This window comes from Heliangelus exortis, chromosome 1 (genome assembly GCF_036169615.1).
Source record: "Heliangelus exortis chromosome 1, bHelExo1.hap1, whole genome shotgun sequence".
Classification (NCBI taxonomy): domain Eukaryota; kingdom Metazoa; phylum Chordata; class Aves; order Apodiformes; family Trochilidae; genus Heliangelus; species Heliangelus exortis.
The window spans coordinates 108,209,836-108,225,368 of NC_092422.1; the positions used below are offsets into that span (position 1 = coordinate 108,209,836).

At 36.9% G+C, this 15,533-nt stretch overlaps 1 protein-coding gene across 2 annotated transcripts in view; it reads right to left on the reverse strand.

The window, feature by feature from the left end:
- The window catches only part of NECTIN3 (nectin cell adhesion molecule 3), a 62,162-nt gene that overhangs the window by 11,429 nt on the left and 35,200 nt on the right, over positions 1-15,533 (reverse strand). The window contains exons 5-7 of one of the 2 annotated variants that reach the window (XM_071757499.1): positions 15,131-15,282; positions 2,152-2,290; positions 1,136-1,217 (exon numbers count right to left, since the gene is read on the reverse strand). In XM_071757499.1, the coding sequence (XP_071613600.1) occupies positions 1,136-1,217; positions 2,152-2,290; positions 15,131-15,282 (373 nt within the window). Of the gene's footprint in view, positions 1-1,135; positions 1,218-2,151; positions 2,291-5,301; positions 8,216-15,130; positions 15,283-15,533 lie in introns of those variants that run through there. The other variant, XM_071757502.1, reaches the window with a different exon arrangement.

The window sequence follows — 15,533 nt, forward strand, 5'->3', positions numbered from 1 at the left end:
GAACTACATTGCTTATAATTCAGCACATCAGTGTTTAGAATCACATTATTTATACAAATACTGAATACGGAACAAAAATTCCATTAAGAACAATTACTATGTATTTCTCACTAATACTGGTTAACTGATTAAAGATTTCTTCAGTGTAAGCAGAAATCAAGGAATCTGATTGACTGTTTTATTATATATCACACTTTGGTGGCTACAGCCAGGACACATTTTTCACGAACAGACTGGTTTATTATATGAAGTGTAATAACCAATGCTGTTAACCAAAGCTGTCTCCCATAAACAGGTCTCTTCTGTGTTGCTTAGTGGAAGAGAAGTCTCCCTGGATTAACCTGGTATTTCACTAAGAGCCCAATCCAGTGCAAGGACGTGGTAGCTAAGAAGGGCTCCCCCTATCCTTCCATGCTCCTTACTCATTAACAGTCTCATCTGCTAGAATTAGCTTACACCATATCATCTCTGTGCTCCTTTTACATCAAACTACACCCTCAAAAATACTAAGTGCTAGTATTGAACTTTGTTGCCTATTGCCATCTTGCTTGGACAGCCTTACTTTAGATCACATGAAGCTACCTCCTGAAAATTATTGAAAATCCAAGTACTTGTTACTGCATCAGTCTTTTATTGCAGATAAATTCAAGAAAAAAGATTAAAAGAAAAATTAAATTAAATACATGATTGTTAGCATTTAATGATGATTTTGTGATCTCTACTAAGAAACAAAACTTAAATTAGCTACACCAAAGTCAAAATTCAAATATAGCCCCACCAATCCTCTCTTAACAGCTTAAAAGAATAACAGCTGTTACTAGTAAAGACAGGAGCACTGATGTAACTTGTTTACTTTACCAAGTTGTTCCCCCATGGGCTGATTGTTTTACCACCCAAAAATTTCAACTATACCTTTTCATACTTTAAGAGGAGCAGAGTCTGTCAAACACTAATAGATACAACAGGAACTACCAGTTTCCTGACCTTTAAGAATGACGTTGGGATGTAAGAGAAACCTCTGTGTTGTGAACCAACAAAAGTCTTTCTGCATTACCAGGAAAGCAAAGTCAGACCAAATTAACATAATAAAGCTAACACTTTTTCTACCTCAATTTAAGAGTATACAGCCACTTACCTGAAGCATAGCTTCTTTCTGTGGCACAGGGAATGCTCTTTCTTCACATGATGATGGTTTGTGAGTAGGTGGAAGATCAATCCTGTAGTAAAGAATGAAATACGACATGCCATGCTCATGAAGTCCAACTGAACGGTCAGCAAGATATTATTTTTTTAGCAAATCATCCAAAACTCATCATTCAAGTGAGAACTTTCAGCCAGCAATGTCACACATATGCAATATTGTTGTGTTAACATATCCACCACAAGCAATAATTCAGCCACGCATTTTTTGTAGAAAAGCACTGCCTATCATATATTACTTGTCCTATAATATGTTAAGTAGACTGAACTACCCCTACACACTCTAACTAGGATTAAGGACTACTGGCATCTGTCAATTTCTGGCTGATGAAATCCAGCTTGAGCAACATTTACTACTACAGCTTTTCTTTGAAAAATCTTTGAGAGAGCCTTACAATCAAACGTTTGCTTGTTTTCATTTGACCATAGTGAATGCTTAAAAATGTCAACCATACACCTGAACCAAAGAATTGAGAAAATAACTAATGTTCCAGAAGGCACACAAGGTCAATAATTTCTAAGCACACGTCTGTGTGTGCTTGCTTGATTTTACAAATCTAGCAGGATAAATCTTTGTGAAGCTTCACTTCTGCAAAGCATGGTCAGTTTGCTTCCACGTTACACCTACATTATAACCTAGTAGTCTATGGCATCATTCAAGATGGCCCTCTGCCCTGTCCTCCAGTTCAACCAATGAACAGCTTTCTCTCAAAAAAATCTTGATCTCTGAAGAGATCAAGAATTACATTGCCTCTGAAGTAATTCTTAGCTGCCTCATTTCTCACTCAGAAAAGCAAGTATTTTTCTACCCTGAAAATACAGCTCTGAATTTATGACAGCTGAAGAGCTCCTACTGAAACTCAAGACATTTAAATTCCTGTATAAAACAAGTGCTTTCTGTACAGTGCTTTCAATTAAAAAACCAAAAAACCGAACTCAACACATACTCACACTTTGTCAAGATAGGATGGCCTTTTTTTCCTTGGGGTCAGCAGCACTGTCACAAAGATGGTTATGATAAAAAGAGCAAGGACTGCTCCAATCACAGCCCCTGCTACAGCAACAGAAGATGTCTGCTTAAATGGCACATCTGCAATGTGATAGCACAGATTACACCTTTGAGAAGGTAACATATTTTCAATACTCAGACAAGCTATTTCAGTGTTTCTCTGAGAAAGACTTCTTCCTTCTATGACCAAAGAGAAAGCTTTGCTCTGCACTCCCATTCTTGCAGTCTTGGGTCCAGTCACCCAATTAAAAAAACCTGGTTGAACTAAGAGACCTCAAGAGTCATAATATAATTTCAAAAACTTAGTTGACTATTTTTAATAAATACTAGCTGCATGCTTTTGGTTTTGATTTCAAGGCAAGATGAAGTTACAGAACACATGCTTTGCACTTACAAGAGCAAATAAGGTGTTAATTCAAAAAGCTAGACAAGTGTAACTTTATTTGAAATCTCTCTTTAAAGCCACTGCAGTTTGTAGAAAGGAAAAAGGGAAACTTAAAATCAGAGGGAAGAAAATACTACTAGGAGCAATGAACATAAGCACTCACTAATACTTTGCTTCTACTTATCAAACCACCTCCTAAGACTATCATGTCCAAGACTTCATACTACAAACTATGAGAAAGCATTTTTATGAAAATTATTTCAACTTGGGGGTAAAAGAAGTGGTGTTTTAATTTATTTTTTGAGAAAAGCATTTTTCTTTTGACCTCAGCATTGTCAAAAATGATGTTTAACAACTCTCATACGGAGTCAACACACTTGTTATCTTTAAAGGTCACCCATTTCACTGTATTCAGAATTCAGTGTTTTAAATCTCAAAACTGTGAGAACTGCTATTGTACTTCAATACAGTATCATCAACCTCTGTGTTTCAAACTTGCAACTTGCTCATCAAGAAGTTGTGCAACTGGAATAATTCACAATAACCTTACTAAAACCTTTACCTGTAAAATATAGATAGCATACATACACAGTGCTCTGAGCTACACTGACTACTGAATTAGAAAGGAAACAAAATTTAAAATTAACAACTCTGTACCTGTAACATAAGACTAATGCAGCTTACTTCAACTATTTTCCTTTCCAATAATCCTTTATTTACACAGATATCCTTTATTTACTCGCTTGCCAGAGGGAATTTTAGGAGCCTCTTCAGCTACATATTCTACTCGTAAGTCAAAAATCCCAAATTATGCAATGTGTTTTATATAAAGAGTGGGACGGTGTGTACCCTTGCCAAGTTGGCAGGTAATACCAAGATGAGTAATGTGGCTGACACATGAGAGAAAAGGGATGCCATCCAGAGGGACATGAACGAGCTTGTGGTGGGCCCATGAAAATACTATGAGGTTCAACAAGGCCAAGTGCAAGGTCCTACACCTGGGTGAGGGCAATCCTCAGTATTAATTCAGGATAGGGGATGAAGGTATTGAGAACAGCCCTGACGAGAAGGACTTGATGGTGCTGGTGGAGGAGAAGTTAGACACGAGCCAGCACTGCACACTCACTTCTGGAAAATGCCAGCCATACCTTGGGCTGTATCAAAATAAGTGTGAATTAAAATTCCTGGAATGGAATTTTGCTGCTCTGCTTTGGTAAGACCCCAGCTGTGTCCATTTTCTGGGGTCTTCACCCCAGGAGACATGTGCCTGCTAGAACACCTCCAGAGAAAGACTACAACCAAGAGGGATGGAATACCCCCCTCCTCTGAAGAAAGACAGAGCTGACATTCTTCAGCCTAAAGAAGGGAAGGCTTCAGGGAGACCTTATTGCAGCCTGTCAGTACTTAAAGGGGGCCTGTAAGAAAGATGGGGACATACTTTGTAATAGGGCAAGTGCTTATGGTTTTAAACTGAGAGGGTAGACCTAGACAAGCTATTAGGAAGATCTTTTATACAATGAGGCTGATGAAACACTGGAACCAGTTGTCCTGAGAGGTGGTAACACCCCATTGCTGGAAACAATCAAGGTCAGCTTGGACAGAGCTCTGAGGAACCTCATTTAATTGAAGATGTCCCTAATATTACAAGGCAGTTGGACCTTTAAAGGCTCCTTCCAACCAAACGATAAGCAACTTGGAGAAAGCTAAATTACTCCAAAATACCAGTATCACATATCACCTTATGTGATCATTGTTTTGTTACAGATCAGCTTTCTTGACATAAGCTCCATTTGTTGGTCAGACACCAGTGAATACACCTAAGAACCATAGTTCTATTTTCTCCTGAAGAATGGGCAGACAAAGCAGTGGAAAGCATGCTTAACCATTGCATTTTAATTGGTTTCAATTTAGTTTTCATTATGTACTCTAGTTTTACGTATGAATGTTGCAGATATTAATGAAGACATTTCATCTTGTGCTTACAACTTCCCCAGAAGAATTTCTTGATCATTTCACACTGTACTAACTCCACTTTCTGGTAAGTTCTGGTAAAATGTTGAAGCATTTTAAATTATACTTTCATTGCAAGTTCTGTCATTTAATCCCATTTTGGAAGAGACTATGACAGCCATCCGTTTACCTCTGAACACCAGGAAAAATATAGGTATCCCAGCAAGTGTACCAACATACAAGAACTGAAGTGCAATTACCATAGAGCTCACTTAATTTAGGCACAAAAACTCAAGTCTAACCAGAGGAATGACCAGAAATCCAGACTGCTGTGGCACCCTGACCAAGCCAGAGAACACCCAAGATACATGGTGCCAGCTACAAGCATTTTAACCACCAGTTGTTCAGAAATAGATGGGAATCAATTCACTCAAGAAATAGAGCAGAACTACTGCAACTGATAATCACAACAACAACAAAAAAATTTTTTTTCAAAAAAGAATGTGAATCCTAGACAGTGTATCAGCTGATTTTAATTAATCTCAATTAAAGTAAATTTAATGATTAAAATGTAATTTCATTAAATCTAACTTCTGTGCTTAAAGTGCAATTATTTGGACAGCACCTAATCCTACTTAACATTCTCAAAGGTCATATTTTTTAAAAACAGTTCCTAAAGACACTTGGTTTTATAAACTTAGGGTCTTCCAAGAGAAGAATGCTAAGAAGTCCATCCTAAAAAGCTTACAAACTTCCATTCCTTCTACACAGCCTCTGGTTTTATTATGATTTTTCATGTTCAATTTTAAGAATTTCTGTCAAACATTTTTGAACACTACCTATGTTCCAGAATGTTAACAAAAATTTTATTCACACAACAGCCATTTGTACTTACAATCAATTCTTTTTACAGCAGACAGAATGTACAAAACATTGCAACACACATAAGACCTATCTCTATTATCAACTTCAAAACATTTCAACTTCTTAACCAATAGGAATTAAATATATATATTTTTCTAAAAATCAAAACAAAAAATCCACAGAGACAAAAGCAAGATATCCCATGTGGAGAACAGGTTTATGGTTATATTTATTTCCAAGTAACACCATCTTTTAAAGATGATATATCAAGTATTTTTATTTGAAGAGAGGTATGAGCTCTCTATTCCAGAATAATTTGGATTATAACCTTCTGCTAGAAATTTAACTCCTTCCTTAGTGTTTACACTCTAACTATAGATACACACAACCTCATTTGCAATTGTTCTTCAGACTTTGGTCAGTCATGTATCAGTACTCCACTAATCCAAAGGAACTTCAGAGTTGTTTAGGGGTGCTTTTCCATTTGAATTTCAAATAAAGCCACTGTCTTAATTTTTTTTTTTTCTTTTTTTTTTTTTTTTTTTAAAGACATGCAGTCATATGCAATCACAGTGTCTTGTCTACAAAGCTCAATGCAACTACTTTTGTGAAGCTCTAATGTTGAAAGCTACTGAAAATCACGAGCATAGAAAAGAACTTCCAGCATGAATGCTCATGAAGCAGCCATAATTATGCAGCCTGTTTCAAAAGGCAGCAGAGATCTTCCCCATTTCAGGTTTCAAATACTAACAGCCTTATCAGCTTCATTTTCTTGAGCTAAATATTTTACAAATTGCACTTCAGAGGATTTACCATTCTAGTTATGAGTTTGTCATTGTTCTCTTAAGTCATATGAAGCTACTTCATTCCTCCCCCTACATAATCAGCAGAATTATTTTGGTGAACCTGCTCAAGACAAAGTAGAACTACTTCAGGTGTCAAGATATCCTGTGTACAACGTCGTTTTAGACAACATAGCCACGTTGTTATATCAATATGGATCATTTGCAGGGAAAACTGCAAGAGAGACTGCACGATTTCTCAACTCCAGTTCATAGATTCTGTAAATTGCACCACCAGGGAGAGTTTTCACAATATGAAGAAGCAATGCAGGTGTGCACTCCCATACTTATAATCTGAAACTCCAGTTACTCTCTTCAAAGCAAGTATTGTAACTTATTCAGAAGCAGCGTAAAACCGCTGTTTTAACTTCTTGCCATAAAAATTCTAGTAAATGCTTTGACACCTCTTAGCATGCTTAATGGTTATTGGCACCTGGGAAAATATGCAAGTTTGCATTAGCCTCCAGCTTACATACTTATTAAGAGTTTTCTTCCTAGTTGTGTCCAATTCTCCAGCTTTCCTATTCAATGGTAAGATTCCTACAAAGCTTCGGAAATGGGTCTCTAAAATTGTACCCTGTGTACTTGCAAAAAGAGCCTTGTATTCATCAGTAAGTTTTGACCTCCTGTCATGGGCCTAACAAAAATACCTCGCTATATGTATATATGCACACACTAGTGTAAGCTTTAGAAATCCATTACTATAAAAAATAGTTTTCAATCTTATTCAAAGACAAGACTTTGACCTGTTTACACAGTTATTTCTCAAAATCTTATAAGTTACTTTCAGTGCAATGACTTCTTTTAAGTACATAGTTACAAGAAGGCTCATTAAAATGCTAAGAGGTATTCATTTTTGTGCAGAAAAAACTAAAAATAAAGCTTTTATTCTGCTGTAACTCATTTGAATTGGTAAAGTATTTGCTATACAGAAGCATTAAGTTTACCATGGATGGTATCTAGCTTGCATTAATTCACTTAATCTGCCAAGTAAATGCCCCAAGATATTCTGTTTGCTCACTGCCTTAGGTAAACGTCTTTTTACATCAGAGAGCTAAGATAGTCATTTTTCCTGAAACAATTCTGAATGGCAACTTTAAATTTAGCCTTTTTTACCTCTGAAATGGACCAATATAAGCACTCTGCACTAAAACTCAAATCTTAAACAGTAGTACAGCATTGGGGGAAAAAAGCAGCTCAGATACATTTCCCCAAATTCAGTATTTCCATTTGTCAAGTCACAATATAAAAACCTTCAAAAAAAAATCAGTTTCAAAAAGTTTATTCCTCTTCTTGTGTAAGTATAAACAATCTGAAAGTGATTACCAATGAAATGAACTGTAGGTACAGATTTAGCTTTCAGTGGTTACTACACATACCACTCCCTCCGAGATATTACCGAGCCATCTATGTGAGAAACAAAGTCTTCTTCATTGTCATCATAACAGTCACCACCCATATACTTCATTCCCAATGTTCCACCTTCATAATAATCCATTGGTCTTTCATAACGTTCCTGGTACCTGTTAATATTGTCTATATTGTTCCACTCTGGTTTTTCAGGGTCTTCTACTAAATAATCTTTAGATATTAAACTGTTCATTGGATGCTTTATTTCTTTTTTTACACTGTCAGGGTAAGAATCCACATCATCTGACTGAAGGACATCTATTTGAGACTCTTTTTGCATATCTGATGGTGGAATGTAGTTCTTAGCAAAGTAGTCACCACGGAACGTCCGTCTTCTCCTATAGCAGATAATTCCAACAAGGACACTGACAAGTATCAGGAAGAGAGCCCCACCCACCGCACTACCGATGACGGTACCCCAAGTGTCTTCCTGCATTGCTGGCAAGGTTGATGTTGGGAAATTTATTATTCTAGGTTCTGTTGCTAAACCTGTGGTGCCATCAGTCGAAGGATGCCAGGGAATCGTGGGCAGTCGAGTGGTAGTAGTAGGAGGATCTAATGGAAAGAGCAAAGAAGTAGACAAGACACAGAAAAGGCACAGAATGTCAATGCAAGCTAAATCAGTTAAGGGTTTATAAGAAAGCAAAGTTGATGGGTATGTTCTAAAAGGTTAGTTTTTCATTCTCATGTTCATGGCACTACAAAAAGTCTTAGACTTTCCACGGGCTTTGAACTGGCTGAATTACATGCAGTTTTGAGCTATGCTGCAACAGGATAGGAATTATGGGGAGAAAATAAAATTAAAATCAACTTTAAGTAGATATTCTGCCCTCCTCAGAGTAAGAAGATGCAGGCTTTTTGGTTAGATGTTCACCGTTCATGTTTGATTATTGACCTCCCCCATGGAAGATATTACGAAAAGCCCAAGGAGTGCTCTATCTTTCCAGCACACAATTAATAATATCAAATCAAATGGATTATGCCAGAATTAACTATTCCACATTGAAGTCACACTTCAGAAATTGTTCAGAACACTGAGCATAAGAATGAAAAACTGAGTTTTGTGCTCAGTCAGAAGCACATGAACTACTTGTTTTAAAGCTATTCTCTCCAAAAACTTTTGTTGCATTTAATATAACTCAGTTTCACCTTGAGATTAGTTTAAGAAGCAAAGTTAAAAATGGCATGTATTAATCTTAAAATAACACTTATGTTGAGCAAGGAGCTTTCAGGATTTTAAAATAAAAACCAGAAACATCTGAAGTAAAAATGATTGCTATGCATTCACCCTAAAAACTATTTGATCCCTCATGAACAAAGAAATTCTCATATTCATTCTTTAATATATAAAATATCAACCAATTTAATGTCATGTTATGCAAGTAAATAAGCAATTGCTAGATACCAAGCTTCTCCAGCACTCAGCTTTTTCTTTTGTTCTTTGGGTCTACTGGAAATATACAAATCTGTATTGAAGAAAAGGTTGCAAAATGATGGGCTGATGACACAGAGAAAGCCTCCTGAGATTATCTCAGTCAATCACTATGTTACATGCAACTCCAGCTTCTATTTCTGTGCCACATTGAATAAAAAGATCTTTTTGCCTCACCCAGTACAAGGTAGTTTTAAAGTCAGTAAAATAAGAAGCATTAAACACATTATAGCTTGAATTTTTCAGAGAGAATATTACATGGACAGCTCAATATGCCTTGTTATTCAGTTAGATGTCCATAAGCAAGATTCACAGAACTACTACTACTCTATTAGAGAGGCACCCTAAATTTACCACCACAAGAAGTAAGATAGACAGACTTGGAGATTTGTCAAGCTTCTAGGTATTTGACTTTTGACTACATGACTTTTATCCTTGCTACTCAAAGATGGTCATACAATGCCTTCATGCTTGACAGAATTGCCACATTTGTCATGATCTAGAAATCATACTTCAGACTACATCTCACTCCTGAATGCAATGTTTTAAGCTTGACATAATAAGTTGTACGTAGATTTTCAAAGTATATAATTATATTTCTTGACTATCTAGAAGTGGTGATTTTGTTAGGGAGCTATACATAAATGAAATTAATTTGACAGAAGACAGGAAACTGAACAAGGAAGATGCACTACCAAAATGAACAAGAGAAATTCAGAGTATGATTTTAGTAAAAACTGTTTTAAAGTGAGTTTAATAATTTAACAAAGTAGAAGAGGTTAAAGAACCCATGTTTACCAGTGTTCCCATGTCCCAAAAATCCATAGATCAAGAAGTTAAAACCTCTTCCTTGAAAACACATTTGCTTTAGGCATGAGATTTGTTAGCTTAAAACAATTTCAGATAGCACCAGCAGTATCTCCTTCCAGGCTATATACATCTTTTCTTAAATGGTTTTGTAATCGTTCATCTACATCCCTCTAGTATTGAAAACTCAGTTCTCATCCTCCACACCCACAATATAAAATATACATTCACAATTATGTAGTCTTTTCACCCTGTTAAGTTTAACGATCATATGTGAAGTAACACAGTGGCAGTTAGAATGTACTATTAATATATTAATAGTGCTTTTTATTAAAAGTTTTTCCTTCAAAGTTTGTATCATCCAAAGTAGTTGGTAGGCAGTCCAGCTGCATTATCTGCAAGCACTGGTTAATGTATTCATCTCAAATACACAGCAAATGCAGTACCAATTCAGCATCTTTTATATGTATTTGTAGAATACATAACCAGGAATACTTCTACTGTTGACTTGTGTCAGCACCCTTTATTGTTTAAGACAGACAAAACTGAAGTCAACCCTGCTTGTTTATAAGGCCAATTACAACTAGGAACATGTGAGGTTAACTTCTGATGTGACCCAGAACTTTTTTTATTTTCCTACACCAATCAAGTTTCCCAAATAGAAAACAACATTAATATCAGGAATTCTAGAGTTCCTTACATCTCAAATGCTAACTCCAAATCCAGAAAGCAACAACATTGAAAGTTTAAAGCCTATTACACCAGAAGGCAAGCAAGTCAGCAGTTAGAATATCCTGAGATCCCTTTTTCTACATAGCAGAATAAAGCAGCTCATCAATATCCCTCCCAATACATGTTTTATAAAATTAATCTGTGTGGTGTGTTGACCCTGACAGGACACTAAGAGCTTATGAAGCTGCTCCATCACTCTCTTAGTTGGATAGGGGGAGAAAAATAAGAATAAAGGCTCATGGGTCAACAAAAGGACATGGAGGTCACTCAGCAATTACCAACATGGGCAGAACAGACTCACCTTAAGGAAATCAATTTATTAGCAAGCAAATGAGAACAAGGTAATGAGAAAAGCAAAATCTTCCTTCCCAACACCCTTCCCATCACGCTGGGTTCAACTTCACTCCTGGTATCTCTACCTTCTTTCACCTCAGTTGTGCAGAGGAACATGGAACACGAGTTGCAGCCGCTTCATCATGTCTCCCATACTCCTTCCTCATCACACTCTTCCCCTGCTCCAGCACTGGGACCCTGCCACAGTAAACTGTCCTCCACTAACTTCTCCAATGCAAGTCCTTTCCACAGGCTGCAGTTCTTCACAAATTGCTCCAGCATGGGTCATTTCTACACAGTGCAGTCCTTCAGGAACAGAATGCTTCAGCAAGCCCCATGGAGTTCCAAGTCTTGCCAGCAAACATGTTCCAGTGCAGGCTTCTATCTCTGTAAGTCTACAGGTCCTGCCAGGGGACTGCTCCAGCCCAGGCTCTCTGCAGGGTTACATCCTCCCTTTGGATACATTCACCTGCTCAGGCAAGGGGTCCTCCACAGGCTGCAAGTAGACTGCTTGTGCACCTTGGGCTTCCATGGGCTGCAGGGGTAGAGCCTGCGTCTCCATAGTCTTCACATGCTCCAGGAAAATGTCTGCTCTGGCATCTGGAGCACCTCCTCCTCTCCTTCACAGATCTTGGTGTCTGCAGAGTTGCTTCTCTCAGATATCCTCACCTCCTACCTTAGGCTACAGTTACCCAACTTTGGTTTTTTCTCCCTCAAGTGTTACCACAGTGTCATTATGACCACTGCGTGGCCTTGTCCCACAGTGGGTCTGTCTTGCAGCCTGCTGGTACGAGATCTATTTGAGTACAGAAGTTCCCAGCATTTTCTCACAGAAGTCACCCCTGTAGCACCCCCACTCCAAACCTTGGTATGCAAACCCAATACAGGCTGTATTCAGAAAGCTCAGAAAAGAGGTGAAAAAACAAAAGCCAAACCTATGATCAGCCTTTGCTAAGTTAAGCCTGAAAATGCCCACTCTTCAAGGAGGTGACTGTACTTACAAGTCACATCTTCCTAGAATTGCCAGGGTTGCTGGCTGACAAAGGTCAGCTTTATGTTTAACAGAAAAGTGTTCTCTTCAAAAAGCAGTCATGTTAAAAGATGTCAGGAAAAGCAATTATGTTCCTATCTGAATCCAAATCTTGTAGATAACCACTCTCTCTTGCCAATGAAAGAAGGGGTTGCCTCAGTAAACAGTATGAAGGGAAGGGTACACAGAGCCAAGAAAATTAAGCTAAACTCAATTAAGCTGAGTAAATATATATTACAGGATCAAGTGCTTAACCTGCCAAGCTGACAGCCTGTTATGGAAAACCTGTTGCTGCAGCACTAAATCAGGAACTTCAACACTCGATTACCTCTGAACTCCATGAGAAGAATTAAATGCTCTTGCTGGACAACCTAAGTTTAACTTCGTATCACCAAACAAGTCAAAAATAGTGAAGAAATTTGTGCCTCATGGCCAGTATCAATAAAGTCCTCAGCATGAAACACCATTATAGAATTTCCTGTCCATACAAAGATATATAATTTCCTATAACTAAAACCTGGTGAATACATCACCTAGTCCCTGTCAAGTACTACTCTTGTATTTCCCTATGCAACTTCAAAACTACTAGCTTAAAGGTTAGGAATGCAACAGAACTTATTAAAAATATACATTTGACAATGTATATTAGGACCAAAAGCATTTTTTGCTCAGCTTGCATTCCAATCCTACAATACATTTCAACTTAATATTTTTTCTAGCAATTAAAAAGCCCTACAGCTACCTATCAGGACTGTTCAGAAACACTAACTTCATAAATTTGGCAGTTTCATAATTAAATTTGATTTTAAAAATATCAGCTTTGCCTGTTCTTTTCTACATTTCACTGTTTTCACCAAGTTTTAGACAGTTAAAAGCAGCTAAGATAGAAAAATAAGCTCACTAAATTGCTCTGCTACAGTGCAGCAGTGTAATGTTCACCATTACTAGATAGCATCTACTCAGGTATTAAGGTGGTTAGCAGTTTGACCTAAAGCTTACTACAGTCTTATTTTCTGTACTCCTAACATCCAAAGTTCCCTCCAAAGAGTAATCTAAATTATTGTAGTGTGAACAACATTCTCATTGTTTCAAAGTCCCTTACCAATCCTGCATAGTTTCAAGGGCACTTCAGTTATTTAAAGAGTCAGTTGCACCGAGAACTTATTCAGTTACAGTAAAATGGGCTTAGTATTAATTTCTGAAAACAAGGCAGGTGCTATGTTACATTTGCCTCATCTCCTATTTTAATCAAGTCTCCTATATTTTAGAAATTAATGCACAGTGCTTTTGATCAGTTTGGTATAATCTTCTCTAGGGTATCTAGAGTAAAGTGCTGGAAACTTGCTTCAGCATTAAACTAGCAAGTACAACTTGCTACTACTAGTGACATGGCACCAGATTTCATCTTTAAGTGCCTGAAAATCAACTGTATATTCTTTGATGTTGGTCATGTTATTATGCACTCGAAGACTAACGTGAATGTCTACTAATGTGTTTTTATTGGTGTACATAACTTACAGAACCATGATCCTGTAAGATCTATGGCTAGCTGAAGTTCAATATTGGCACTCCCTAAAAATAGCTGTTTTGGCAAAGTTTATTAGAAATAAGCTTACTGCAGGCAAAACAATGTTGCTGAACCAAAAGCTGAAGAGCAGCATGTGTTAGAATATAGTTAGAATAGGGCTCAGAATAGAGCTATACTCAGAAAATAACTGTACTGTCAAAGTACATTTGAAAGTTACATTGCAGGAATATGTTTCATCCTATTTAATGATGTTGTTCTAATTTTTTGTATACTTGATGCTTCCTACAATGTGACAGCCTTTATAACTGTTTTGAGACTTAGAGTCATAAGTTCTCCGTAAAGGAAGCATTAGAACCAAGCATCTAAGAGTAACTTCCTTAAGAAGTAAAATCTGTCATAACTTACAGTACTTAAATATTTTTATGGCTAGAATTATATATATTTTAAAGTGCAGTTTACAAATAATTCTACTGTCTCAAAGTATTTAGACATTTTCAGTTAACTAGCTTAACAATTAGCCAATTAATTAGAACTTGCTAATCTTCCAGAATGGTTTGCAGATTAGTAAGAATTACTGAAACAACATCCTACTAATACAAATAGTAATAGATGTGGCTTTATATGTCCTATACTTTCAGTTTCAGCTTTTAAGTTTTCCTTGCCATCTCAATCCTTAAATGTTCATATTTAGTTTTAAGTTACTACAAAGAAGTCACCTATGTTTCTTCCTTACTTGTCACTGGCCAACATGCACTCCAAATACTTCACATTGGGGAATAACTGATGTCAAGAAGTTACTGAAGAGCAGCAATACCATATAAGAGAAGGAAGTATGAATTTTCTGGTGTTGTTTTCCTTAAAATATGATAGTATTTTGATCCAGCTAGGTATTAACTAATCCATTATGGAAATTCTACGGTACTATTCACATATACCCTAAGTCATGCTGTTCCTTCATAAAGGTGTCACCACAGAACACTAAATCACATCATGTTAATAGATAAGGCCAAGTTTTTCAATAGGAGTGGTGCTAAACAGAAATACCAATTTGTCATATTACACTAAGTAAAGTAGTAAGAGTTCCTCACAAGATACTTGATGATTACTGGTTATCCAAATCCTGAGAAAATCAGACAAGTAGCTGGAGTTCAATGCACACATTCAGAACATAACTCTACCTTCCTTGAAACAAAGCATCTTTGAATTTTCTAAATACAGTTGCTTCCCTTCTACCAATATCTGGGTTGTTTTTTTTTTTTCCAACCCAGACAAGGTTCTCTACTGCATTCAGTTCATTACAGACAAGGTACTCTACTGCATTCAGTGTCTTGCCAAAACACAGGTTAACACTGGAAAAACAGTCCACCTACCAAGAGGAAGTTATAACCTCAGAAGCACTATTGAAACTACCACAACCTTAGGAATTTCCACTGTTAATGAAGAGTCAGATTAATACTGTTATACTGTAGCTCTCAACTCCCTGCTTTCTATTTCTTTCCAGGCAATTAAAAGGCTGAAATATTATATGCAAATGGCTCTTCAGTTTGCTATTTCAACTACTGAACAGATAAATTTGAACTGAAGTCTTTGCTGAGAAGCAAGACTTACCTAATATGTAGACAGTCTTCTGATCACTTCTCTGACCAAGGGAATTAGTCACCTTACAGATGTAAGTCCCAGTGTAGTTGTAAGTCAATGGGCTGCTGAACTGCAGAGTATTGTTGACTGACAGCAGTCCTTCAGGCCATTGTCCATCCAATCTTAAGAAAAAAACAGAAGAAAACAATTTCACTTATGCATCTTCACATCTAAAGACTAAATGCAACTAGTTTAAAATAACTGCAATAGAACTGTGCTCAGATATTGTCTGTGGACATTTATTGGACATGCCCAGTGTCCATCTGAACATTCACCATTCAATTCCTTTGTCAAGTCCTTTAAACCTCAAAACTTCTGGCACTAGCAAATCATCTACAAATTTACACAACTACAACTAACTAAACATGATCTC